General features: G+C 46.4%; 1 protein-coding gene and 2 long non-coding RNA genes across 3 annotated transcripts; 2 read left to right on the top strand and 1 right to left on the bottom strand.

The window, feature by feature from the left end:
* The first annotated feature begins 2,944 nt into the window (after window positions 1–2,944).
* On the top strand, window positions 2,945–3,391 carry LOC128946397 (uncharacterized). The gene is made up of 3 exons (XR_008483959.1): window positions 2,945–3,007; window positions 3,092–3,135; window positions 3,323–3,391. It is a non-coding gene; the product is annotated as an uncharacterized LOC128946397 (long non-coding RNA).
* Window positions 3,392–3,720: 329 nt separating this feature from the next.
* LOC128950150 (uncharacterized) lies at window positions 3,721–20,558 on the top strand. The gene is made up of 9 exons (XR_008484320.1): window positions 3,721–4,839; window positions 13,128–13,195; window positions 14,259–14,373; window positions 14,997–15,134; window positions 15,430–15,619; window positions 16,835–16,960; window positions 18,560–18,715; window positions 19,589–19,656; window positions 20,464–20,558. It is a non-coding gene; the product is annotated as an uncharacterized LOC128950150 (long non-coding RNA).
* Window positions 20,559–24,780: 4,222 nt separating this feature from the next.
* Window positions 24,781–26,329, bottom strand: STBD1 (starch binding domain 1). The gene is made up of 2 exons (XM_054295797.1): window positions 26,092–26,329; window positions 24,781–25,981 (listed from the first exon to the last, which is right to left on the bottom strand). The coding sequence occupies exons 1-2, from the start codon at window positions 26,327–26,329 to the stop codon at window positions 25,179–25,181; spliced, it is 1,041 nt and encodes a 346-aa protein (XP_054151772.1). The 3' UTR covers window positions 24,781–25,178.
* Window positions 26,330–26,564: the final 235 nt, after the last annotated feature.

Here is a 26,564-nt window from a genome sequence, read left to right as displayed (position 1 = left end):
GAGGGTGAGCAGGTATCCAGGTAGGAGTTATTGGGAGGGGGTTTGCAGGCAGCAGGGTGAGAAAGGGTGTTTATTTGAGGTGCCCCCCATCCCCCACAAGGCTTCTCAAAAGCCTGTCAGAGGCATTCCCATGTCTTGCAGCACACAAGGTCATCCACTGCACTCACAGGAATGCCATTTAACTTTGCCCTTCTCTAACCCAGATGCCACTCCTAATGAAGGCCACAGCCTTGGAATCAGGATGAAGCTGGAGCCTGAAGGAGCCAGGCACACTCAGGAGAGGGCAAGTAGCTGCCTTGCTGGGATTTGGCCCACATAACTCTGAACTCACACATTGGTTTTGGTTTTCTTTATTGTAGCTGACCGAGAGGCTCACAGGCAATCACGGGGCCCTCCAAGGCTCCAAGGCAGACTCATTTCAGGTGCAATGTGGATTCCCATCACCGATCATCCAAAAGATAAGTCGGGGGCCACGGCCTGGAGATGGGAGAGTAGCGGGTTGGGAGTTCTTGGGACAGATTTAAAATTTAGCAGAGGGAAAAGCAATCTTCTCCAAGGGCCTCTTAGGACAGCTAAAGGGAGAGACTCTACTTTTGATGGCAGCTTTCAGGTGGGCAGCGCAGAACAGTTCTGGTCCACGCCGTGTTGTCCGGGGTACCGTGTTACCCGGTGTGTCCTTGGGGTCCCTTTGGTCAGATATCTCTGCCTTTTCCCCTCGAGGCCCTCACCACAAGCATAATGTGTCGTGTTTATTGTCCCTCTGTTTGTCCCGTTCTGTGTCATGGGTGTCTGCACGCATTTGTGCCGGAGCTGCTCTGCCCTGCCACATAGCCTGCTGCAATAGGACAAGTCGCAGGGACTCGCAGTTTGTGGGGTGTCGCCGGACTCTAGATGATATTCCTAGACAGGCATGAGATCTTTGGAGCTGTGACGTTATCCTGCAGCCCTCTGACTTTTGTTCTCACTTTCTTTCAGATGCAGAAGGACAAAATCCAGGGCAAAATCCATCCACCCATGCTGGGTGAGGAGGTTCCCCCGAGCAGGTCAGTCACTGTTTGTCTCTGCAGGGGGAGTGTAAAGTGTGCCTCTGTTACAGCACTGTTCCTTTTCTTTTTAGGAAGTAAAGCTGGATATCAGCAGTCAAGGTGAGGTGGCCAAGGTGAGCAGGGTACAGAAGCAGTTGTTATTGCTCAAGTCTCACTTTCCAGTGCAACTCTAAGCATCTGTTTCTGCAATTTAGGCAGTCCACTTGGAGCACACCAAGCCCCCGTCACCAACCGGCCGATGCCCCGGGTTCGCCGCTCTCCTGAGCCCTGCAGAAATATCACTGGACTCGGCAATGAAGCCTCTGCCTTTTCTATTTCAAGGTGTCACCAGGATAGCCTTCAGCAATGGCTGAGGAGTTGTGAGTCGGGGCAGCAGGGAGGAGGAGCGAGGGTCCCATCAGGTTTCAGCCATGGGAAATCACCTCATCTCCTCTTAACCCAGGCGTTCCCTGTGACGATGGCCTCGGTCTCTGAGCGTGCCCGAAGCGTGCGGCCCAAGCAGCTGGGCATTCCTAGGAGCACGGTGAGTAGTAGACTTGTGGGGTTTTGGCCGCTGGGCTGCCGAGATCAGGCACTGATGTTTGGTTCTCTTTAATACAGCTGTGTGAGAGACAACAGCCCGGTGCCAGCAGGACCTTCCCAGCTGACGAGGTGGCCTTTCTTTGCACCTGACAGGCACCAGCATCCCCAGATGTCTGAGAGATAAGCAAAGGACCGCAACCCACAGAGGGGATGGAAGCAGGGTGCTGGGTTGGGTATTACGGGGAGGGGTTTTTGAGTCTGCTTTGGAGGTGGGGGGTGTCCATGAAGTGGCCCCTTAGGCCCCATAAAAGCAAAGTCTCACTTTTGATCACAGCGCTGAGGTGCGCAGCAGGACAGAGCAGTCCCGGTGTGTATCGTGTCACTTGTCTATTGTGCATTATGTGTTGTTTGGGTATCTCATGTCTTTTACCTTAGCCCTTTGAGGAGCCTGTCAGAAACCTTGGCACCATTCTTAGCATCCTCGATCTCAGTGTTCCTTGCCATGGCACCCATGCCATGGAAATTTTGATTCAGGAGCTCAGACAGGCATCAGAATTGCATCTCTCTTTGGAAGCATCCAGTCAGATGTCTTGTCAGGTCTTGTTCTGAGCTGTATGGACAGCTATGCCCCCAATGATCCCTTATGGCAGATTAGCACTTGAAAGAGTGTTAGGTAGAGCATTCTGACAGTAGGATTCCTGGGCATCCATCTTTGCTGTTCTTTGAATAAATCATTCAGTTAGCATCTTCTTCCTCCAGGGTTCTCTGAGCCTCATCAGCTCACCATCGGTCTCACCTCGGTCATCTCCTTTTGCATTCTCTCTGTCCTTGCAGCCATTTTCCTTGCCAAGAGATTTCTGTTCCTGTTGTGTCTCCATTGTCCGTCATGTCCTGTCCTGTGTCACGGGCGTCTGCACACATTTGTGCCAGAGCTGCTCTGCCCTGCTGCATAGCCTGGTGCAATAGGAGGCGTGTCGGGGGCTTGGAATTTGTAATGTGGGGTGTAGTTGGACTCTAGATGGGATTTGTAGATGGACACAGGATATCTGGAGTCCATAAGTTATCCTGCAACCCTTTGACTTTCATCCTAACTTTCTTTTAGTTGCAGAAGGATAAAATCCAGGGCAGAGCCACCCATCCTGCTTGAGGGGATTGCCCCGTGCAGATCAGTCACTGTTTGTCTCTGCAGAGGAAGCATAATTGGTGGCTGTTACAGCTCTGCTCTTTGTCTTTATTTTTAGGAAGTCAAGGGAGAGAGCAGCTGTCAAGGCTGAGTGGGCAAGGTGAGCACTGAGTAGGGTACTGAAGCTGTTGTTTTTGCTGAGGTCTCAGTTTTTGGTGCAGCTCTAAGCATGTATTATTCTTCTTTTTCTTTTAGATGGTCTGCTTGCCATCTATCCTAGCCCAGCATGCCCATGCCAGGTGAGTTCAAGCTTAAGGTATTGGTGTGGCATACTTGTCAGGGTTGGGAGGTTGTGTTTTCACAGTATCTCAGCATGCTTTTCTGCTTTGTTTCTTTGCAGGTGCTGTCGCTGCCCTAGGCATGCCCAGGAACGGAGGAGGGCAGGTGAGCCAGGGTTTAGGCAGGCTGACTCATAGGTCATGCTAAGCGTGTCCATTTTCTTTTTGCAGGTACCTTCTGGGTAGCCTCCGGAGTCAAATCAAGACTTGAGGTGAGCTGGGGCAGGGGTGCGGAGGAGTCCCGGGGACTACTCTTTTTGAGGGCAATGGTCACCTTTTCTGTTTTGCCTTAGGTACCTGTGGGAGGCTTGTAGCTACAGCTTGGAAGCGGCAGCACCGAAGCACACACATTGAGAACATCTCAACGTCCACGTCTGACCAACAATGGCTTTTATCCACTCCAAAAGCTAAGTGTCTGGGCCAGTGGTTGGGAGAAGGGGAAAAGCCTTTACTATCACAGGAGGCAATCTGATGTCAGCTTAGCGGAGAGGGCTGTAGTGGGACGGGCTCCCTGGAAGTAAAGGGAGAGGGTTTCTCCTCAGCCTCACCAGAGCCTTTGCCAGGCAGGGCAGTTCCGACCCATCCTCACATTCTTGTGAACTTTGTGTTGTCTGCCTTCCTCAACTCGACGTCGTCACTGCTCTTTTCCCTGAGGAGCTCGCCTTTAGGTCTGGAGCTATAGCTGTGGTCACCCAGCAGTCCGCTTCCTTCTCTAGGCTTGCTGAGCCTCTCGAGCATCCTCCTAACTGCTTTGGCCCTAACTTCCTTTAATGAGCTACCTTTCATCATCACGTGCTGTCATAGGGCTTTCTTTCCCTTGGCCTCATCGGCCTCTGGCTCGTCTTGTGCTAGGACTCTCAGGTCCCTAAGGGGAAAGTGCCAAGCAGTTGCAACTTGTCTCTGTGTTATGTCATCTGTGTCTATGTTATGGTGTCTGTGTTATGTAGTGTGTGTCCATTGTCTTCCACGTCATAGGCCTTTGTTACATTTCGATGCTTTATCGGCACTCTTCTGTGCCATATAGGCCGTGTTCTACTCACATTCCTTTCCGGATATCCCTTATTCCAGCATCTTTACATTTTTACTCTTTGAGACAGGAATGTCTCACAGGGACAAGATGTTCTCATCCATCTTCCTTCTCACTACCAGCTTTGGTAGTGCCTTTTTTCCATTTTCTTGGACTTCTAGAGGGAGTGTCTTACACCCTCCTCACATGACTGCAGTAGTTCTATAGGTTCCATCTTCTCAAAGGGTATAGGGCTCAAGAATTCATCTTCCAGAGAGTTATCTCCAGTCCTGGCTTGTATTGTATGTACCTATATCGTGTGTACCTATATTGACCTATATTGTATGTACTCACATTGTATGTACCTATGCTGGCTTGTACTGTATGTACTTACATTGTATGTACCTATGTTGACTTATACTGGGTGTACTTACACTGTATGTAAGTGCGGCGCCCTATATTATGTGTATTTACACTCTGTGTATGCTTGCACTGTGTGCATCAGCTTATATTGTGTGTACTTACATTGTACCACTTATGATCGGAGCTGCCCTGCCCTGGTACGTAGTCACAGTTAGGTAGAACAGTTATAGAAATTTTACTGTTCATCTGTCTTCTATGGGATTTTGGGTAGAAAATTTATCAGTCCAGAGTGGGGACAAGTCCTAGCTGTCAGATAGCCACTCGTTGACCCTTCCTGTCGTCTCACAGGTCCCCGAGGCTGCTGATTTCCCCAGGATCTGCCATTTACGTCAAGGAGCGGCAGCCAGAAGATGTGTCAAAGCACGTTCTTCAGCATCTCAGGTAAGGGCTGCAGCGAGCGGGTAAGTGGAAAGAGTGTGTGAGTGTGTGTGAGAGCACGTGCCTGTGTCTGTCTGTGTCTGCTCATGTCTGCATGTGTGAGCGCATGCTGACTGGATTTAACCTTGTGTATATGACTTTTGCTTTTCAGGTTTTGCAACTCATTGTTAAATTTAGAATAAAAAATCCCCAGCTGCCTCCCCCCCCCCCCCCACCCCGGCTGTGTTTTTTTTTTTCTTCATCCTGGTTGAGTAAAAACCCAGAAAAATACCCCAAGATAGGCTAGAAAAGACCCAAAAAAACCCAGTCAAAAACCCCAAGATGGGCAACAAAAAAACCCCACAAAAATCCAGGAAAAAAACCTCAAGATGGGTAAGAAAAAAATCAAGAAAAAACCCAGAACAATCCCAGGAAAAAGCCTCAAGATGGGCAAGAGCAAACCCAGAAAAAAAACCTAAAAAACCCCAAGATGGGCAAGAAAAATCCAGAAAAAAACTCAGGGAAAAAAAAAACCCCAAGATGGGCAAGAAAAACCCAGGAAAAAAACCCCAAGATGGGCAACAAAAAAACCCACAAGATGGGCAAGAAAAAATCAACAAAAAACCCAGAAAAATCACAGAAAAATCCAAGATGGGCAAGAAAAAACCCAAAAAACACCCGCAGAAAACCCAGAAAAAAAAAACCAAGATGGGCAAGAAAAATCCCAGGGAAAAAAAAAACCAAGATGGACCAGAAAAAAAACAGAAAAAACCAAGAAAAAAAAAACAGGAAAAAAAAAACCGGAAAAAAACCCCAAGATGGGCAAGAAAAATCCAGAAAAAAACTCAGGAAAAAAAACCCCCAAGATGGGCAAGAAAGAGCCCATAAAAAACCCAGGGAAAAACTCCAAGATGGGCAAGAATAAACCCAGAAAAAAACCCCCAAGACTGGCAAGAGAAAACCAGGAAAAACCCCAAGATGGGCAAGAAAAACCTGTCGCAAAAGGTGCTGTAAAGCGCGACTGTCCTAAAAACGGTTGTAAAGCACGACTGTCGCAAAAGGTGCCGTAAAGCACGCCTGTGGCTGAAGTGGACGACTGGCTCCTGAAATACTGCTATACGCAGGTACGTTCCCAGACCCAAGGTGGCACCAGTGCCAAGTCAGGCTGGTTTGACAGTGCCAAGTGACTCCTGCAATCTGCCATCAAGAGCCGAGGCTGGCGAGTTTAGTTTGCGAGGAAAAATGGGCCAGCATTTCTGTTTGGTAACCTGTGGCCAAAGTGGCTGTCTGGCCCCTGACATTCCACAATATGCAGGATGGTTGCTAGACCCAAGGTGGCACCGGTAGCAAGACGGGTTGGTTTGGCAGTGCTAAGTGGCTCCTGCAATCTGCCATCAAGAACCAGAGTAGGTGTGTTTAGTTTGCCAGGAAAAATTGGCCAGCATTTCCCTTTGGGGGCCTGTGGCTGAGAGTGGCCGGCTAGTCCCTGCAATTCCGCATTATGCATGATGTTTCCCAGACCCATGCTGGCAGAAGTGCTGTCAGGCAGGTTTGACAGTGACAACTGGCTCCTGCAATCTGCCATCAAGAACCAAGGCTGGTGAGTTTAGTTTGCCAGGAAAAATGGGCCAGCATTTCTCTTTGGGGGCCTGTGGCTCTGAAGGGTCGGATGGCTCCTGAAATTCTGCATAACGCAGGATGGTTCCCAGACCCAAGGTGGCACCAGTGCCAAGTTGGGCTGGTTTGACAGTGCCAAGAGGCTCATGGAATCTGCCACGAAGAAGGGGGAAGGTGCGTTTTCTTTTCTAAAGAAAATTGCGGATGTTTGAGTTCGGAGGACTGTTGCTGGAGTGGTGGGCTTGATGCTGAAATTCAGCAATACACAGGATGGTTCCCAGACCCAAGCTGGCACCAGTGCAAAGTTGGGGTGGTTTGACAGTGCAAAGTGACTCCTGCAATCTGCCATCAAGAACCAGTGTAGGTGCGTTTAGTTTGCCTGGAAAAATTGGCCAGCGTTTCTCTTTGGGGGCCTGTGGCTGAGAGTGGCCAGGTGGTCCCTGCAATTCCGCATTATGCATGATGTTTCCAAGACCCAAGGAGGCACCAGTGCCAAGTCAGGCTAGTTTGACAGTGGCAAGTGGCTCCTGCAATCTGCCATCAAGAACCGAGGCTGGTGAGTTTAGTTTCCCAGGGAAAAGATCTGAGGTTTGTGTTTGGGTGCTGTTGGTGGTGTGGCCGACTGGCTCCTGCAATTCTGCAATACGCAGAATGGTTCCCAGACCCAAGGTGGCACCGGTGCCAATTCGGGCTGGTTGGACATTGCCAAGTGGCTCCTGCAATCTGCCGTCAAGAACCAGGAGACATGAATTTTCTTTTCAAAGGAAAATGGCCGATGTTTGCGTTCAGGGGCCTCTGGGTGGAGTGGTTGGCTGGATGCTGAAATTCCGCAATACGCAGGATCGTTCCCAGACCCACGCTGGCACCAGTGTCCAGTCAGGCTAGTTTGACAGTGCCAAGTGGCTCCTGCAATCTGCCATTATGAACCATGGCAGGTGAGTTTAGTTTGCCAGGAAAAACGGGCGAGGTTTTTATTCGTTGGCCTGTGGCCAGAGTGGCCCTCTGTCTCCAGATATTCCACATTATGCAGGCTAGTGAGATTAAGAACAGCCATTTTAGACTCTAGGGATTTTTGTAGCTGCCTTTTAAATTTCACCATTTTGCAGCTGCCTTTTCAATTTCTGAGCCACTAATGAAAGAAAGGACACGTATCTACACTGTTTTCAACGTGGAAACCATCCACTACTGTCCATGTGCCCAGATTCAAAGCCTAACAATCCTGTCTGGCCTCATTGGGAGGAATTATTTGCATTCAAAATACTAGACTAGTATTTGATTTCCACCAGCAGAGTCCATTGGGCAGCTTCTATCATCTGGATTTCAATATTTAGTCCTCCTCTATGTTTACAGTGCAAAGCTATTTCAGAACGATGGTGTGCCCACTGTTTCACCAACTGTGATGTTTGTACCAAGTCTCCCACGGAAAGGAGCTGTACAAAAGGCAAGCTAGGGCAGTGATTTCTGTTGCTCACTTGCAATACCCACAAATCAAAGCTATTTAGACTAATTTAAGGCTGAAAAAGAACATGCCTTCAAAGGATTCAAAAAATCATAAGTCAATACTGGTTCAGTTCCGTATTCAGGACAAGAGCACATCCCACAGACTGAGGGAATTGGGGCTGTTTAGCCTGGTGAAGAGAAGGTTGCATGGAGACCTCATAACACCTTCCGGTATCTGAAGGGAAGCAGGAGAGGGACTCTTCATTAGGAACTACGGAGACAGGACAATGGGCAATAGCTTCCAAGTGAAAGAGGGCAGGCTGAAACTACATCTTGGGAAGAAATTCTTCCCTGTGAGGGTGGTGAGCTGTAGCAGGCGCTGGGCCTGCTAGGGCTCCTGGAGGGCAGAGGCTTAAAGATAGAAAATGCCATGTACTGGTGAAATAGTAAGCCCCTCTCTTCCCCCTTTCAGACCCCAGCTTATCTCTCTGTAACCCCATAGGTCACTTTCCCTTAGCCCCTTCCATTGGCCAATTCTGGGTACCCCTGTACCCTATATATTGGGCTGTTTTATCCCATTCTTGAAAGAGGAGCCATTGCTGGAACCCTTCACAGACCCCCAGTAAAGACATCACTGTGGAACACCAAGGTGACCTTCTCCTCTTTCTCCAGGACCTGCTGGTCAGCCTGCAGCGCCCCAGCAAGCAAAAGAGCTGAACCCAAAAAGGCTGATAATCAAGAAAGAGCTGATATCCCTTATGATTACTAAAGGCAGCCAGCGACTCAGAGCAGCTTGGTTTTCAGGCAGTCTGTCCCCGTAAGAGAACTGAGCTATCTGGCCCGTGCAGCCTGCTCGGGGGCAAACCTACTCACAACAGGAGGCTGAGATAGTGAGGCAGTGGCACAGCTTGCCCAGAGAAGTTATGGACACCCCAACCTGGTGTTCAAGGCCAGGCTGGATGGGGCTCTGAGCAACCTAGGCAAGTAAAAGGTGTCCCTGCCCAAGTCAGAGGGTTGGAACTAGATGGCCTTTAAGGTCTTTTTCAACCCCAGTCATTCTATGATCCTGGGATTCTTCTGTGGTAGCGTTCAGGATGGAGCGTGTTTTGCATGTTGGCCATTTCCAATACACCATTGGTTCCAGGTGCCATACACTAGCTTGCTCCCTGAAAATTCTGTCAGAATGAAAAACATCTCTATATATATTATATACATAATAAATGAACAAAAGGGTTTGCACATTTGTCCACTAAGTTGTGGATGAGATTGCTGTGAACTTTCATTTGGTTTTCTTGTTTGCTCATGAGGCTGACGGTCCTTGTGTCAGCTGCCTCAAAGGCAGCATTTGTCTCCTCCTCCTCCCTCTTGCAATTTCATTCTGTTGACAATTTAATGTCATTTTCCCTTTCATACCTGAAAAAATCCCTGCATGCTTCTGGGTTTTCTCCCTTTTCATGCAGATCTTCTTCCACCCTTGACAATCCATACTTTTCATAAGATAAGGGCATGCTTGCAGGCATAAAAGACTTTGATTCCTTATTAGATCGATGGGAATATAATTATTCACTTCATGCCTTTTCATAGAAACCGTAGGGAATTGATAGCTTGCTCCCTGAAGCACATTAGGAAGAGAATGAAACCTTAAGCATGTGGAGTGGAAAATTGCTATCTATTTTCTTCCAAGAACTACCCCAAAAGATGCAGGGGGTGATGAAGCCTGGCTAGATGAGTTTCCCTTCTAATGGAAGGAAACAACCACGCCACTTCATACAAGTCAGTCCTATAGAAGAGAGAAATTCACTTCTTGGGACGTTGCAGGATTTGAATGCAGAGTCACACTCATCTTTTGTTTCTTTGTTGTCTGTTTGGAATGGAACACGCTGCTTTGAAGAGGGAAGTTCCTAACAGACATTCCTCTTTACAAACACATATGCTTCCCTCTTCTGAGACGTCAGCAACTCTAACCCAGAGAACTGCCTATTGGGAAATGCCTTTCAATTCACTGAGACCACCCAAAGCGCCCATCCACACTATGCCAAAGGTAGGCCCAGTTGTTTCCACAGTTGTTTCCACAGAAGGGTTGGAAGAGCCATAGGTAGCAGCACAAATAGCTCTCACTGAACTTTAATCCTTACCACAGCCACTGCGAGTTTGAGTGGTAGGCCAGTAAGAGTCATGCTCCTTTTACAGCCGGTATGCTGAAGCCACCAGCCCGATGGTGTTCGACTCTTGTAACCAGCTATGTGAGTAGTCTCTGCTGGCATAAATCCCCAATCCCCTCCTCTGAAGGTCTACCCCCTCAGGGAGGAAGGGATTATTTTAAACACAAGCAGTTGATACTTGCATCTTGATACCTTTTCAGAGGCACTCCCAAATAGGAGGAAAGTTACACAGGAATTTGATCCTAAGAGAGTTATTCTGTTATAAGAATGACAGGGGCTGCTGGGTGCTCCAGACCTGGACTCCCGGGAAAGAAGGGATTAAAAAAAATGCACCTGCAGTCAAGACAAGTGGCATTCTGCAAAAAAGCACCTTGCCAGGATCCCGATGGGGAAAAGATATCAAGTTTCTCACTAAAGCCAGGCTTTGAATGACACTTGGGGGAGAAATCAAGCCCTGGGTACAGAGTTTATTGGCTCTCCATCATGCACACGATTGGCTGCTGAGGGAGGAGTTTGTTCCCAAGGCTGCCGAGGGAGCAGAAGGGTGGAGTAAGGAGCAGGTGGCTCCCAGCAGGGCTCGGGAAGTTAGATTGGCAGCCCGCAGCACAGAAAAGCCAGGAGCGAAGGCGGGGTGATGAGTGCCTCCCTTCTTTCCCAGCCCCACAGTGAGGAGCAAAACCTCAGTGTCCCATCCCAAATCCCAGAGAGACAAAGTCCATAAACTGCCTGCCAGAGGTAGGTGCTTGTTCCCTCCCAGGTGAGTGTTTGTGCTTTATTAACACCTGGGACTGTTGGAGGATTAAAATATCATTTCAGGATATCATAGAGCTTCAGGATATTGTAGGGCACAGTATTTACTTAAACACTCATTTATCTCTTATTCCTATAGGTAAGAAAAATCTTTTTGTTGCTGCCTCTTCTGCATGGTGCGATAGAAGTCCTTTCCTTGAGCTGTTTTCTACTTGGGATTGTAGTACAGCAAGGAGAATGGAGAGCTGAGGTCTGTTTTCAGCTGGATAATTCTTACTTTTGTAGTAGTTAATATAAAACCACTTTTCTCCTTTTTTATGTCTTTCAGCACCAGGTGGATGGTTTTTTATTTTGTGAATGAAAATTGTGTGGTACCCTTGAGGAATAGTTTGTGTTTTAAATCTTAGTGAGATATTTAAACAAATTATCATACCTCTCTGTCTTTTGAGTTTTCTTGGTCTTCATCTCTCCAGCTGAGGATTTTGTTTTGGGCTGAGTTCATGCACCTGTCCCTGGAAATTTGTATCAAGGTCGTCTTTTGAATAATCTGAAATAAGTGACAACCTGTGGACACCAGTGTGTTCATTCCTGAAATTGAGATCCAAAATGGCACAGTCAGACAATGTAATTTCCTTTGCTGAAGTGATTACTTGTTGAATCTACACCCTCTCCCTCACCTTGAAAATACCAGGGAACACGGGAACTTGTCCTCTCTGCTGAGATTTGTGTGAAATCCAAAATATTCTAGTTTGTATTACTGAACTGGATTTAGGGCAAGATGCCTTTCAATCTTTTGTTTCTGACCCTTTATCTTCTCTTTGGCGGGAGAAAGTCTAAGTCCCCTCACACTACTTCTGCTTTCAATCAGCTCACGGTCACCCCTCCAAAATATCCCACCTTACTGGCCAAATATCATATGGGAAATAATCTAAGCCCTTCCCTACCCCTGTGAGGGGATTTTTTTTTTCAAGCCTCAAGAACCAGCATGGCGAAACCACCTGGGACCCACAACCACAAAATGGTGCCCACGCCGTGAGGGGACAGTGGCCATGTTGGGCCTGAGGGGCTCGGCGCCGCGATCCCTGATGGAGCCAGTGGGTCTCCCAGAAGGAGCCAGCAGCTTGGGTTGGCTCCCGAGGGGAGGAACTTGGTGGCTCTCCCCGGGGCGGGCTGGGTCGGCAGCAGCGCGGGGAGCCCCTGGAGCGCGGTGTCCTGGCACGCTGAGGGGACGGAGCTGCCCAGGCGCCCCTCATGGCCAGAGGCGGGAAGCAGAAGGCGGGAAAACGACGGGGCCCGGCCTGCCTGAGGGCAGGTAGCTCCTGGCGGCGCCTCGGAGCTGCCGTGCCTGCCATGGTGGGGCTGAGGGGCTTTTCTCCTCTGTTCGCCTTTCTGGCCCTTCAGGGTTGGACTCCGGAACCAAGGGCTCCAACTTTCTCCTCAGTGAAGCACCTTCGGGGCGGCTGTGTCAGGTTTGTTGAAGGTGTTAAGTTAGCCAGATACGGCAGGTGCTGCTGGGCCTCTTGGCCTGCGATGTAGTCACCAGTGCTCCAGAGGATGAGTAACTCAGGAAAATCCAAATAAACAGAACAAGAAACCTGTCAATACCATCTGATTTAAAAATGCACTGATTTAAAATTGTCACTAGCACGTTCCTCTCCTTTCATACTCCCTTTCTTTCTGTCTCTTTTCGTACTCCCTTTCTTTCTGTCTCTTTCCTCTTTGTTTTCTCTTTTTTCTCTTCTTTTTCTCTTCTGCCTGCATCTGGATCTGTCCTAAGAAAATAAACCAGAGAATTTGGAAAAGGAGAGAAACTTACCTCCCCATAAATACCTTAAAGTCCTCCTGCAGTTTTAAAGTTAGGTGGGCAGAATTAATTTTGTTACATAAAGTTGCCTGTTAATAGATTAAAAAGTAAATGCACATCTTTTCTTCGCAGGTGCTGTTCCAATGAACAAAAATATCCAGGAATTAAGGTAGTACACAGGATTTGTTAGCTATTAGAAAATTCCTATTCCTGCTATGTGTTTTTTTTTTTTTTTCCCCAGAAGATAGTGCTCAAATTTAGTGGTTTTCATACACACTTGTATATCTAAGATTTGAAAGTTTCTCCCACAGAAGGGATGTAAATTAGTTTGAAAATTGATGGCAAACCATGATTTGATTTACTGATTGACTCAGACTGATGAGTCAAACTGACACCACACCCTCAGGAATGGAGTAAATAATCCATTGCCTGATCAATTCCAGTAAAATAAGACAGTGTGAATTGGCTCAGGTTTCCTTCCTTTTGTAATCAGGGTTTTAGATAACCAAACTTTCCTCTTATTCTACAGTTTCTTTCAGAAAGGTGGAGATGTGCAGAAGGGGCTGCATGAAGTGAGATGAAATTTGGGGCAGCTTCTTAAATTTAGGTGAGTCCTTGTCACTGCTGAGTCTTTGGTCAGCTTCACCAGCACTATTTTGAGCAGCCTCTTTTTGAGTGAAGTCATGCAGCAGCATCAAGTGAGGTACCCATTCTCTGGTTTTTTATTCTTGAAGCATAACCAGACATTTTTCACATGTTCCATGGAGAATTTCCTTGGGGTGGGGTGACTAGGAAATAGCAAGCAATGTTTTTGAGGAGTTCAATGATCGTTCCAATAAAAGATGTTTATTTGCTCATGACTTTTGGCTGCTCTTTCCTTCCATGCTGATCGTCTCCTGGTTTAGTTACTGCCACAAAAATTCTATTTTGGAAGAAAATTATTTTTTGAAGTGTTGCTTAGGTGGACACATGGACTTTGTTGGGACATCAGTTCCACCATTAAAAGAAAAGACTGACAGTACTTTTGGTGGTTAAATCAGTTTTTCTTGCTGGTTTCACTTAGAGTTTTGTCCTTTCTTGTTTGTGATGTCCTAATTTTTGCCCCGCCGTCCACTTGAGTTACACAGTAACCCCTTCAAATTTAAAAAATCCATAGCTTGATATTTAATAACAGAACATCGAAATTACTGTGTTTGTGACAAGTGAAAGAAGATACTTTTTGCCAAGAGGAAATAATAGCCAGTGTTTTCTTTCGGGAGGAGAATTGAGCAGCGCAGAAATGACCACGAGGCGGCAGCACCACCTCGTAAAGCTGTCAGTTGCCTGCAGCTTGCAAATAGCAGCCAAAGCCTGCTGGAGACAGGTTGTTAAATCTGGGGTTTGATTGTTGTGTAGGAAATGTTAAAAGTAACAGTAGTTTGAGAAAAAGCTTAATCTGCTACTACACTCCACTCTCTGCCCTATTCTTTTGCTTCTTTTGTTTAAGTGAAGCACTGATTGCACAGACTGTGAAATGAAGAGCAAACTGAAAAACAGAAACCCCACAAAACTACACAATATAGAGGAGAGAGAAAACATCCATGTGTTAGGCTCGGAATGAGGAGGCTGAGGCTGCTTCTCCTTTGATGGTTCTTACAGCTTCTAATTTTTCCACCTCAAACTTCTCATAGAGAACAAGAAAGGACCCTGAATTTGATGCATCCACATGACATCTGTCACCTGGAATCCACAGTTTGTCAGCTCTGTTCCCAGTTGGGAGAAGTGAAGAGGATCTGTGAAAACAAGGTATGTATGGATTTGCCTGTTAGCACTGGTGCCAGATTTGAAATGTTCCAGAGACACGAGGGAAGCCTCTTGATGAGGGATTGTTTCAGAAAAACTGTCTGGACAATAGGAAAAATTTCATTAACTTAAACTTGGCACAGAGGAGTATCTTTATTTAATAGCCTTGTAGACTGGTCCATCATCTCATAAACTGGCAGAAGTTGCCTCCTTTCAGAGAAAGTGAACACTACTTGGTACAAAACTTGTTTGCCTGGAGATTTCTGAATGAAGCCATAGTAAAGGAATAGTCCTTGGTGAAAAAAGGACTATTTTTCCCCAAAGTGTAATTTTACCATTCCAATCAGCATTTATGTTGTAGATAAGGGTCTTCTGAAGAGCTCTGGATCAGGGTGGAAGCCAACTTACTTTCCAGAACCTCAGCTAACTCTGAAATGAAACTAAGCTTGATCACTAAAATAAGGCAAGACAATTAGGAGTACACCCAGGGAATAACTCTGCTGCGCCAATAGATAACATTTGTGCTTCTTTCAAGGAGGACCTGGAAGAAAACTGGAAGAAATGGAATTTACTGTTTAAATAGAATGCTTTAAGATAACTCATCATGAATATTTGCCCTTTTCTAGGTCCAAGACCTTGAGAAGCAGTTCTACCTAGCTCATTCTGAGACAGCAGAAGCTCAGACAGGCAGCACTCAGAATTCCAAACTGAGGACCCGTGTTATTTCTCAGACAAGAAATACGGGACGTGGAAGCCCCATGCAGGTCAGCATCTTGAGAAGAAAAAACACTCCAGACAGCATTTAATTCTTCTTGGTGAGAAGGGATTTGAGTGCACATGGGGGAGCTGCTACAAGAGAATAGCAATCATGTTCACAAGCTACACGTGGTAAGATTAATTATTCTTTAAAGCCATCAGCTATCAACAAGTAGTTGGTCTGTTTCACTCTGGTTTTCTTTCTTGCCCTAAACTGGGATTTTAAGTAGTGGTGTCCATACATCTTTGTGGTTATTTTATATAATTACGTATATTACACACTCTTGTTTTTTATGTAAGCAGAGTGTCAAGGATAAGAAAGAAGCCAGAATATGTGAAATGGAGGCCAAGCTGAGCAAACTGGAGCTGGAAAAGGTTCAACTGGTTAGCACATGCACCAAGAGGCTCCAGGCACTGAATGATGCAAAACTGGAAAAAGATGATCTCCTGCAGGAACTCTGGGCTGGCCAGAAGCAGCTAGCTGGCCCTGCAGGTAGGGAGCCTCAGCTCAGCTCCCACAGCTGCTAATTTGGGCTCATGTTAAAAATAAAAGAGCAGCCTGCTGGCTGAATCCAAATATGGCTGCTGGTACAGCATGCGGTTCCTGCCAGCCCAGGATGGTCAGATTGTTCCAGGGAGCTATGTGGGATTCTGGCACTGAAGGGGGGGGAACACAATCTTAATGGCCCATCTCACTATGAGCAAAAATATTTAAAACTGGGTGAGTCAGGAGATGAAAAAAGCAGATCTAGTAAATCATAGAATAGCAACCTGACCCTTTTTTCAAGAGTGGTATGTAACACCAGTACTGAATCCCATTAACTATCTATGGCCAAATTATAGTGCAACTTGGTTTTGTTGCAAATTTGCCAGCGTGGAAGGATATTGTCCCCTTCTGGGACATTTTGGTGTGCATGTTATGGCTGCCAGGTTTGTATAAGCAGTTGCTTTTGTGAGCCTGTCAAAAAAGGCATCCTGCAGTATTTCTGTGCTGATAGAAGGAGGTGAATACAGCATCCCTGTGTGCACCTTGTTTTTGTAAGAGAGAGGACAGCAAAGAGTGCAATCCCTAGAAGGTTAGCACAGCACATTCATGCCCTTTGTGTGTTCTGTTGCAGGCATCCCTGCAGTTTGCAGAGTGCCAGTGCATCGTGCAATGCCAGGAGCAGGAAGCCATGCAGGCTGCAGCACACCTTGGATGTGAGAGCAAGTGCCTTCCTGGGAAGTGTGGGCCCAGCCTCAGGTTCATTTGCTTTGGGGCCTGGCTTTAGGTTTAACCTCTTCTATGCAAACAGCTCTCAAAAGTCTGTGTTCTGAAACCCTTTTCTGTGTGGAATTCCTCAGTGTTGCACATGTCCATAATTCCAGGTTTTTGGAGTGCTATTTCCAGTAATGACAACAAAATATTAGATGGAGTCCAATCCCTGTCTATACTCCTCAGATGGATAGAGGATATTTTTTACTTTTGCCTTATTTCTAACCATGGACTCTTCAGGCTGCAGTGAGGCTACTGCTCTAAATGAAGGGTACCTTGAGAGCAGCAGTTTTATCACAAGAAGTTATCGTTCATTTTAGTGACCCACCCCAGCTGCTGGCTTTGAAAGAGGAACAGAGTGCTATATTCAAAATACAGTTCTACATAAGCAATACAAAAAGTGCTTCAGAGGATGAATGACCAAGGTGGGGAACTTTTATTGTTTTTCCCCAGGAGCTGCAGGGCCCAGGCTACTCCTCAGCTTCTGCCTCAGGGAAGCTGCAGCACTCTGTGCCTCAGTCCCACCTGCTCTCTGCTGTCTGGCCACATGCCCTGCACCTGCCCAGCTCTGCCCCCCAGGTGAGTGCCTGCCTCAGCATGGACACCAGCATATCCCAAACAGCAAAAATAACATGGAATTTCTTCGGGGAAGAGCATCTGCTCAGAGCATCTGAGAGCAAATTCCTAACGCCCAAGGTGAAATAATTCCTGTAGCTTCACATGTGCTGGGTCCTTTCAGATTTTTTTTTGGTGCAAAAAACAATGTGACAACTATAAAATCCTATAGACTGTGCTAAGTTTATCTTACCTCTACCACAAATAACATTCATGAACTATTAAGTCTGAAGGTAAGTGGTTCGGTTTTCACTTTTTTTTTTTGCTGTTTATCACATTTGACAGTGAAAATAGATTTGTGCTTAGATGTTGAAACATTTAATCATCTGCTTGATATTTGAATCTTCCTCCAACCTGGCTTTTATGATTTTGATCAGTTTTATCCACACCGTTTTTCTTCCTTTTCATTTTGTACGTCTACCTTTGGATTGAAATAAAATACACTGATTTTTTATTACAGAAAACATCAAATTTAACCTCTCATTAAAAAAATTCTTTAGCTATTTTCTTCATAGTTTTTGTGTAAATCTCCTGAGGTGACTCGATGTTTCTCCCAGGTATTTTCATTAATTTCAGCCTCAAAATCTATAGGAGGCCACAAGTTAGTGCAGGCAAGTTTCAGGAAGATTTTCTGGTTTGCTTCCTGATGTGATGGCAAATATTTCCATCAAGGAACAAAGGATAGTTCTTTCTGTGAAATCCCTGCAGCACCAGACACTCCCATTCTCTCTTCTCAGAGTTAATCAATTTATACTTCTGAAGATAAAGAAGAAAAAAGGACTTAGTTTTAATTTAATACTACAGTGAGGACCCAACAGGTTGCAGGAACACTTGAATCAAAGTCTACTTTAATCTTCTGGTTCCTGCATCATTAGTTATTATAGAAAATGAAGCAGCTGCAACACTTGAGACAGACTCTGCTGGGTGCTAGTCTGGTTTCCTAGCTGGAGTGTGGAAAAGGAGGATTTGGTCTGACTCAAAGTCACTTTAACCCATTATGAAGCTGAGGATTTGTTGCCCATATAAGCCCTGCTGAAACCAGTGTATTCACATTAAAAATTACCTTTATTTTAAAATAAAAATAGGGTAGCAAAGTTTTTCCAAAGTTCCAAGTTTTTCCATCTCCCAGTGGAACAAAGGTCAGTGGGAGTAGTGCTTTGAACACGTGAAATGCTGAAAAATCCAGTTCTCAGCAGTGAAAAATCCAGTTTTCACTGAAACAAAGGGTTCTTTGAACCAGGCCTTTGCCTCAAGTCCTGAGCAGTAAAATGAGAATAATTTTGCACTTGATGTCCACGATGGCTGTGGCAATGAAGGGGTTTGTATCTGCAGACAGCTCAGCTGCTGCAGAGTTCGCATGGCAAACATGGAATGAGTATGCCTGGCAAACACCCCCAGGAGCTCCTGTGTCTCCCTTCAGCCCAGCAGTATCTGGGGTCACAGGTTAAAAAGGACAAAACAAGAGTCAAGGGGGAGAAAATACATGCATTTGGATTAGTTGAGGCAAGAACTGACAACAGAGTGCCTTTGCAAATACTTTTTAACTGAGTTATTTCATGTCAGAAGCCTACCAAGCTGGACATTTTGAAGGAAGAACCATTGTAGGATCTGAAGAGGATTTCTTCAAGAATTAACAAGCTCAGACAGTGAACTTCCCTCTGTGGATCTCAACAGCCATGGTGGGAGAAAATCCCTTTTAACAACCATGAGGAATGCAGGGTAAGAATAATAGGTTTATTTCTGTTGTGTGCTGTGTACTTACAGTGCCCTCTGAAACTGGGATCTGGCTCTTGACATGCTTCAGGAGCAGTGTGGGATGTGTTTTTGCAAGGTCAGGTTTACACATAAACTTGAGATAATCTGGAAGCTTCCAAAGCTTCTGTTGTTTGCCAGGTTACTCAGATGCTTTAGGTGGAAGGGAAATAGAAGGTGATGACACCATTTGCCTTTAGTGCTTCCTTTTATTTTTGTTCAGAGCTCCTTTCTTCTTTTCCTGCCATATGTAAATATCCAAATGCCGGAATTTTTTGTTTTTACCAAACACATGATAATGACATGTGTTTGGTAAAAAAAAATGAAGTAGATGAAGTTGAAAAATCAATACAGCACACAGTCTGATGTTTCTAATCCAGACCGTATGCATACTTCATTTTAAAAAAATGCAATTCATGATTTTTGATTAGGATTAAATCAGAACTGCAGCTGGAGAGGCTGCTGCTGCAAGCACAGTGGAAAAGCACATTTTAGGACAGTGAGAAGTGCTTTGACTTAGCTGAGTAACCTGCCTCTCACAGTACTCCTTTGAGGCTCAATTTCTAAGGCTTTTTTAATACAGCCCCAATGCTGAGCTTGATTGTATTGTTTTAGTCATAATGCTAAGAGCTTCCTGGAAATTATAAAACAAAGCTTTCATGTCACTTTCATCCCTCTAAGCAAGAGCTCTGAAACATATTGTTTGCTTTTCATTTCCATGGCTAGGACCTGGAGACTCCATATGAGAGCTTCACATTCTCACTGTGGGTGCTGGCTAGCATGACCACACTTCAGCATAACCCTTCCAGAATGCAGGTTTTGCCCTTATTTTGCTTTAAGGTGTCCTTCCTGCTCACATCCTGCAGATCCTGAGTCCCAGAGTGTTTCCCTGCTCCTGACATCCCTTGGTAAGTTTTCCTGGCAGCACTGATGTCAAACTGGAGCATTACAGAATATCATGAAGAATATGTAGTCCCAATGCAGTATTTTTTCCTAGGAATTTACTCAAATACCTCTTACCAGGTGCTATTACAAAGGCGGTGTTGCACTTCCTACCAAAATCTGTATCTTGTTAGAAAGCAGCTCCTCAGAGGCTGACATAAGCACGCCCAAAATTGATAACTTCCAATTACTTGTGTAATCCATAGCATTGTCACATTTTTGGAGCCCAAATTTTAGGCTCTTGAGTTCTTTATTTGGGTACTTGCTCTTAACCACCCCACCTGATGAGATTGCAGCTGGCCCTGCTGCCTCATCTGAGCCCAGCCCAGTCCCAGGGAAGCTTGGCTCTCCCCAGGGAGCAGCCACAGGAATAGGTATATCCAATCCCACATCCTGATCAGGGTGCCTTCACCCCCTCCCAGTTCTGTTCAGGCAGAAGGTTAATTCTGTGATAAATGAATTTTGAGTAAAGCATAGCAGCTAATTAATCTATTACACAGTCAGAATATAAATTTCATGCACCACTAATTTTAAAGCCTGTTCAGTTGCTTTATTCAAATTAAAATGCTGTAAGGATGCTTGACATCAATACTTGCAGTAAAAAATGTTTGTAATAGTTGTTGTGGTTCCTGTAACACATTTAGTCAAGTTCTGGGGTTTACTGAAAATGTTGGTATAGATTTTATTTCATAAGAACATCAGTTTAAAGGGAATGTTTAGATAATTTATAATGGGCTTTTTTATTATTACTGATGATAATATTTTTTCTCTAGTTTCTCAGCCCATGGAACTAGTGAGCCCACATCAAAGAAGCTACAGAACAAGATGGAGAGCCTGCAAAACCTGGTGGAATCATCTCAGATGAAAAACCAAGATGCCAGTCTTTACCAAAAATATTCCTGTTTTATTAAAAAAACAGCCATTCTCCAGAAACTGTTGTTGGTACCTGCTGAAGCACTACCTGTGCTTTTACTAGCACACACTAGTTTAACTTGTGCATTATCCTGCTCCTGGTGGAGTAATTAGATTAACTCCACAATGCCCCTTACCTCTAATAAGCTTCAGGATCCTTAACATGTCAAACATGGCAGCTGCTCAGGGGTGTCCTCGTGTGCTGTCATGGCCAATTACAGGGAATTTTTGACAAGCTGATGATGCTTTCATGCAAACTGCAAGATTTCCAAAACTTAGTTGCATGAGCTCCTGGCATGCCAGATGAGATGGGGTTTATTTTCTCTGGGCTTTTTCTTATTGCATGCTCCAGTCTCTTCCCCTTTTCTCCTTTAAGTCTCATTGCACAGTTTTGGGAAATTATTTCCCCTCATCACACAGTGCATTTGTGTCAGGGACATACAAGTGACCTGATGTCGGTAAAACTAATCAAGCTATTTATATAAATAAGTCAGAGCTAAGTGTTCTCATTTTTGTTCTTTGCCATCCATTAATATCCTCAGTGGTTTGTATGTAGTCACATAAAGAATTGCAAACTGAGGCTGCATTTGTAAGGGCTTTATAGGTACAGCATAACTTGTTATGGGAGGACTCTGTGAAGCTTCAGCTGGCTGCACCTGAGACCTCAGCCTTTGGAACATAAGGTGGTGTTCAGCTAATCTGTTCTTCTGCTATTTTCAGCCATGTCTCCAATGGTCAGAACTCAGGAGGTGAAGACAAAGAAATGCAAGGAAAAGGAGAGAAAGCTGTCCAACTGTATGCATTAGTGATTGCTTTCATGTAGATCCATTGTGTTTCAGTTGGTTTTAAATATTAATAATAAAAGAATAAAAAGCCCTTACAATTTTAAATTCTTGTTTATAGCTCTTATTTTAAATTAGCAGGAAGTACAGAGCAGAAAGTAACTTTAAGGGTAATTTAATCTCCTTCCAACCCCTTGCCATGGGCTGGGGCCCCTTACACTATCCCAGGTTGCTCCAAGCCCCATCCAAACCAGCCTTGGACACTTCCAGGGATGCGGCAGCCACAGCTTCTGTGGGCATCCTGTGCCAGGGCTCAGCACCCTCAACGGGAAGAATTTCTCCCTGTGTCTAAGCTAAATTCTTCCAGTTGAAGCTTCAATTCCACACTGTACAGTGATTCATTCAAGGAGAATGGACTCACCCAACTTTAGTTTGCATCTTGTGTGGGGAGAAGAAATTACCGTGTTGTGCTTCAGCTATCCTCAGTTTCTGCCAACAGTATTTTAATTGGAGAAATTTTTTTAGTTTTGCTAATAATTTTTTTGCACTGTTTCAGATACTTTTTGCGCCAGTGTTGCAAGCTCGGACAAAAGATTAGTAAACACATCTCCCCTTTCCTAGAAATCAGTTGCATTGAAAATGAAAGGATTGGTTTGATGGCACATGAATCACAGTTTGGACTTGCCACAAATATTGGACAAATCTTCCAAAATTTTCTCAAGGGGAGAGTCAGATGTAGAGAATAGTGACCTAGGAAAGGTCACTGCTAAGTGTACTCTCAGTTGTGTTCAAGGAGCCAAGCTAAAAAAGAGTTTCAGAAGCTGCAGTTGTGTGCCAAGGGCAGGGGGCAGATGAAGGGGTCAGAGAGAAGGGAGGGACATCTGCCAGTACAAAACAGCAGCTTAACATCACTTAGCTGGCATCCAGAGAGTTGGGGACAGGTCTGGGCTTCCCCCCTGCCACCAGCAGCAGGCAAGGAACAGGCCTCATAGACCCATGAGCCTGAGAGCAGCTGAATGCATGCAGCCCCACAGCACTTGTTATTCCATGTCCTGCAGGTGGATGGCACAGCAGGACTGTTGGGCCAAGCTTGCCCACAGCAGGGACACCACAGATGGCAACCAACCCCTGGGAGAGAAAATTTAACAGCAGGGCTCATAGGTGCAGAGGCTCCAAAGGGTGAGTTCAACTCCCAGAGACAATGTGAGATGGGTGTGGGTTTTGCAAAGCAAAATAGCTGCAGTGAAGGTTTTAGCAGGGGACTTTAAAATGGCTTATGCCTAGTCCCCTCAGGCTGCTTGCACAGCTCACCATCCAGCTGCAGCATTCAGCATTTGTGCAACAAACTACTTGACAAAAAGGAACAGTTTGTGTTTCACATTAAAGCAATCAAATTCTGTCTAATTTGACAGAAGTTGGTTGTCAGGGGTATGAGCAGGTGAACTTTAACGATAGCTCTGTGGTTACAGGCTTTGCCAAGCTATGAGTGAGGCAGTTTATTGTTTGCTTGGACATCTGCTGAGCCACTGGCTGTTAGATCCAAACAACAATAAGTTGTTTGTCACATATAGCTGCACTGGTCTCACAGCCAGGACATTGTATTAGACAGCTATCAGCCATTCCAGCAGCATCTTTTTTATGCAGCAAGGCAACTTTGTTTAAATCTGCCTTCACCTTTGAGCAAATATTGTTCAATAATGAGAAAACACACCTGTGAACTTGGAGAAAATACTAATAGGTTCCTCCAGAAAAACTGAAATCCAGATTTCTTTCTTTCACCCTACCCAAACCATTTAATTTATGTACCACAGGTCCTGCTGGGACTATCATAATAACTTGGAGGTTTTTTTAGCAAAAGCCCAGTGCAGGTCTTGGTAGAAACCCTAGCTGATCATTCAGCAAGGTGATACAATCATGAGGACTGTGTTGTCTGTGGGATCAAAGTGCAGGGTGCTTAATTAAAAAATTAAGTTGTTCTCAATTTAAAAGAGTTCTTGGGGTTGGTCTGTTTGACATGTTCACCATTGCATTAGAGAATCTATTCTAGCATAGGTTAAGTAGCTTTCTGGTGAATAACTTAATCTAACAGCACAGTTAATCTCCTCAGACAAGCCTCAGGCGTGTGTATAAATATGCTCAGGCGGCAGCTTCAGGGATTTCTGAAGATCACCTTCTATTGCTGCTGAATATTACCTATAGTATCCACTTCAGTTTCTTGTGAGAAAAGCCAAGTGCTAAGAATGCAGCTGAAGTTGTTCTGCTGGATAAAAAATGAAAATTCCAAATTGCGGGTTGGAATTGGCAGTCTCTCTCCCTCCTCACCCTCCCCTCAATACCCTCCCAGGTTTTCCTTGAGCTATTTTGTGGCCAGGTCTGCAGAAGCAGGCAGCTCAACCCTCCCTCACTGACCAGCTGGTATCGAAGTCCCAGTAAGAACATTGCCAACACTTGTTCTTCCCAGCACTGTCCCACCAACTGGATGCCCATTAACCCACTAGATGCAGGTCAGCTCTGAAGTTCATCTTCCAGTCTTTCACCAAAGCCATTCTATTTCACACATCCAGGCTGCTCCACTGCACAGAGCAGAAAGGAATTAGCAGAGGCATTTAGTGATGTGCTTTTTGAAGTACCTCTTCCAAGCTGTAATTTGTATACTTGCAGATCTACAAAACTCTGCTCTCCGAGACCAAGCTCACTCAAGGCAAAGGCTGTTTGCAGGCTTGGTCTTGTAATGCTTGGTTCAGCATTATGGAGAGAGGAGCTTGCTCAAGTGGCAGCATGTATTTGTGCCTAAAAATACAAAAGGCAGGGAAGCAGGGCAAGTTTCTGCTTCTATCATATAAAGATACCACCTAGCTGATGCTGGAAGCATCATCTGGCTTACTAGAAGGCCACAGCTTAAAATAAATTCAAGGTGAAAAGCTTAGGCTTAAAAAAATATTTACAAGTTCAAGCCAAGTATTTGCTTACAATGCTGTGGTATTGTTAATCAGTATGCCACCCCTCTCTGTTCCAGCCAGAACCCTAATCCCTGGCCATCACAGCATTCCAGGTTTTTTTTAAAAGCCTGCTCGAACTCTGACAAAGTAATTCATTAAGCTGTGACAGTCCTTTGTGACCTTTGCTCTCCCCGCAGCAGGAGTGGAGCTGCCTGCCAAGCCTTTCATTTGAGCCGAGATGATTGCTGGACAGTAGGGGGTAGAGAATTAACTATTTTGGGGTTCAACCTTTTGTTACTCCAAGAGGGAGGGCCACTTCTCAGCACTTGCTTAGCACTAAGATTTCAGGTCAAGTGGCTCACTTGGATCAAAGTTACCAAAATGAGTGAGGTCACTGGTCAACTGATAATGAACTGTCAATCTGAAAATGTTTATTGTTTCCTTAATACATTACATAAATTAAAACACTTAAGTTCCTGTTACACTGTTGGTAGCCACACCTCCCAGTACGCTTCCCAAGCCCAAGCAGTGGGTACCAAGATGCTTCCCATAGCCCCACTCAAAGCAATACTTGAGTCCAGGGTCCAGATCCACCTGGACAAGCAGGTGCTTGGAATGCTGCTCATGCCTTCTTAGCCTACCTTGTGTCTCTTCAGTGTGCACTCAAAGTTGATTCTTCAGGTTGCCAAAAGATTTCCTAAAGAGATCTGCTGCTTACGTGGTTCAATACGGGATTTCCAGAGCTCTGCACTCAAGAGGGTCTCCTAAAGAAGAAGAGGAGCCCCCCTAAGGTTTAGGGGCTCGGTGGTTCACCTAGGCAGGCCTGCCATTAAACCAGCAGCTTCCACCTTCCCATTAATGGTATCCCCACCACTGATGAACAATTTGATCTTCGTGTTCAGTCACTAAGGTCCTGTTACCGCATTCTTCCCAGCGTCTGACCTTGCCATTCTCCACCAAGATAAATTTCCACTCTACTCTGGTGTCCGCGGGCAGACTGATGGATTCGGACCAGAAGCCATCCTTGTCACACTTGAGGGGGACGTAGCTGTGCCACTGGCCCAGACACTCGTGGTCCCCCGTGACACCGATGAGCTGTGTGTCAGAGTGGGTGATGTAGTGCACTCGGAAAGCCACGTGGATGTTCTGGAACATGGGGGGCACGGCTGCAACTCGCTTTGCTTTTGAATCCCCATCACAGCAGTCTCCTGCTTCCCATTCCTTACTGTCTGAGTCTTCCATGCTGCCATCCTTCCCTTCGACCAGGTGCTCAGAAACAACTTCCCACTCTTCATGGTCCAAGTCCCTCCTCTCAGCTGGCTGACACGGCTGCTCCTCACTTCTGTCCTTAGATTCATTGTCAGAGGCCCCTGCCAAGTTCATCACGCACCATCCGTCACTTGCCTGTCCCACCTGGGCTTCCAGTTCGCCTGCCTGACTGCTGGCCTTATCAGCTGGATGCTCCCCCGGGTCCGTGGCACCGCGCTTCGGGATCAGCTCCTCCAGCTCCACGGGTTCGCCCAAAACTGCACCGCTCGGGACGTGGTTAAGCTCTTCCCTTGAAACAGCCGCCAGATCCTCTCCTGGATTCCAAGAGCCGGACGGGGCAGCAGCCGCCACCTCCCGCCACCCCGGCTCCCTGCCCGCCGCAGCATCCTCTGCAAGAGACATTGAGGGAGAACGGGTTAAGCTGAGCGCCGGCAAACCCAAGTCCTCGCAGGCTGGGGCAGCCCGGGACACCCGCGGCAACGCCTCCCCATCCCGCTACCTGCAGTCACCGCGCTCGCCCGCCGGGGCCCCTCTCTGCCGGCCGCCGCCTCCTCGCCGCCCGCCTCGGCTCGCCCGTCGCTGTCGCCGTACCAGAACCAGGCGATGATGGCGGCCAGCAGCCCCACGAGCAGCGCCGGCCAGAGCCCCGCGCCCAGCCAGCCCCAGCCGCGGGGCTCGGCGGGCAGCGCGGCGGCGCGGGGCGGCCGCAGCACGGGCGGGCCGCGGTCGCGGGCCATGGTCGGGCGCTGCTGCAGCGGGACCCCGTCGGGGCCGCCCCCGCGGCGCCGCTTTAAGCCGGGCTTCGGATCCGGGGAGGAGCCGCCGCGGGCCGGGCGGGGCCGGGCTGAGCCGCGTCGTGGAGGCGGTGGGAAGGCATGAGCTCCCAAAGTCAGAGCGGAGAAAGTTTTCCAGTCTTCGCGCGCCTGGGTTGCAAGGGACCTCTGGAGAGCATCTAAGCCCAAGCCTCCCTGT

This window comes from Melozone crissalis, unplaced genomic scaffold (genome assembly GCF_028551555.1).
Source record: "Melozone crissalis strain CALT ecotype California unplaced genomic scaffold, PUWL_Pcris_2 ptg000006l_1, whole genome shotgun sequence".
Taxonomy (NCBI): Eukaryota; Metazoa; Chordata; class Aves; order Passeriformes; family Passerellidae; genus Melozone; species Melozone crissalis.
Note: the sequence above shows the minus strand (reverse complement) of the source record. Positions and strands in the feature narration are given on the sequence as shown.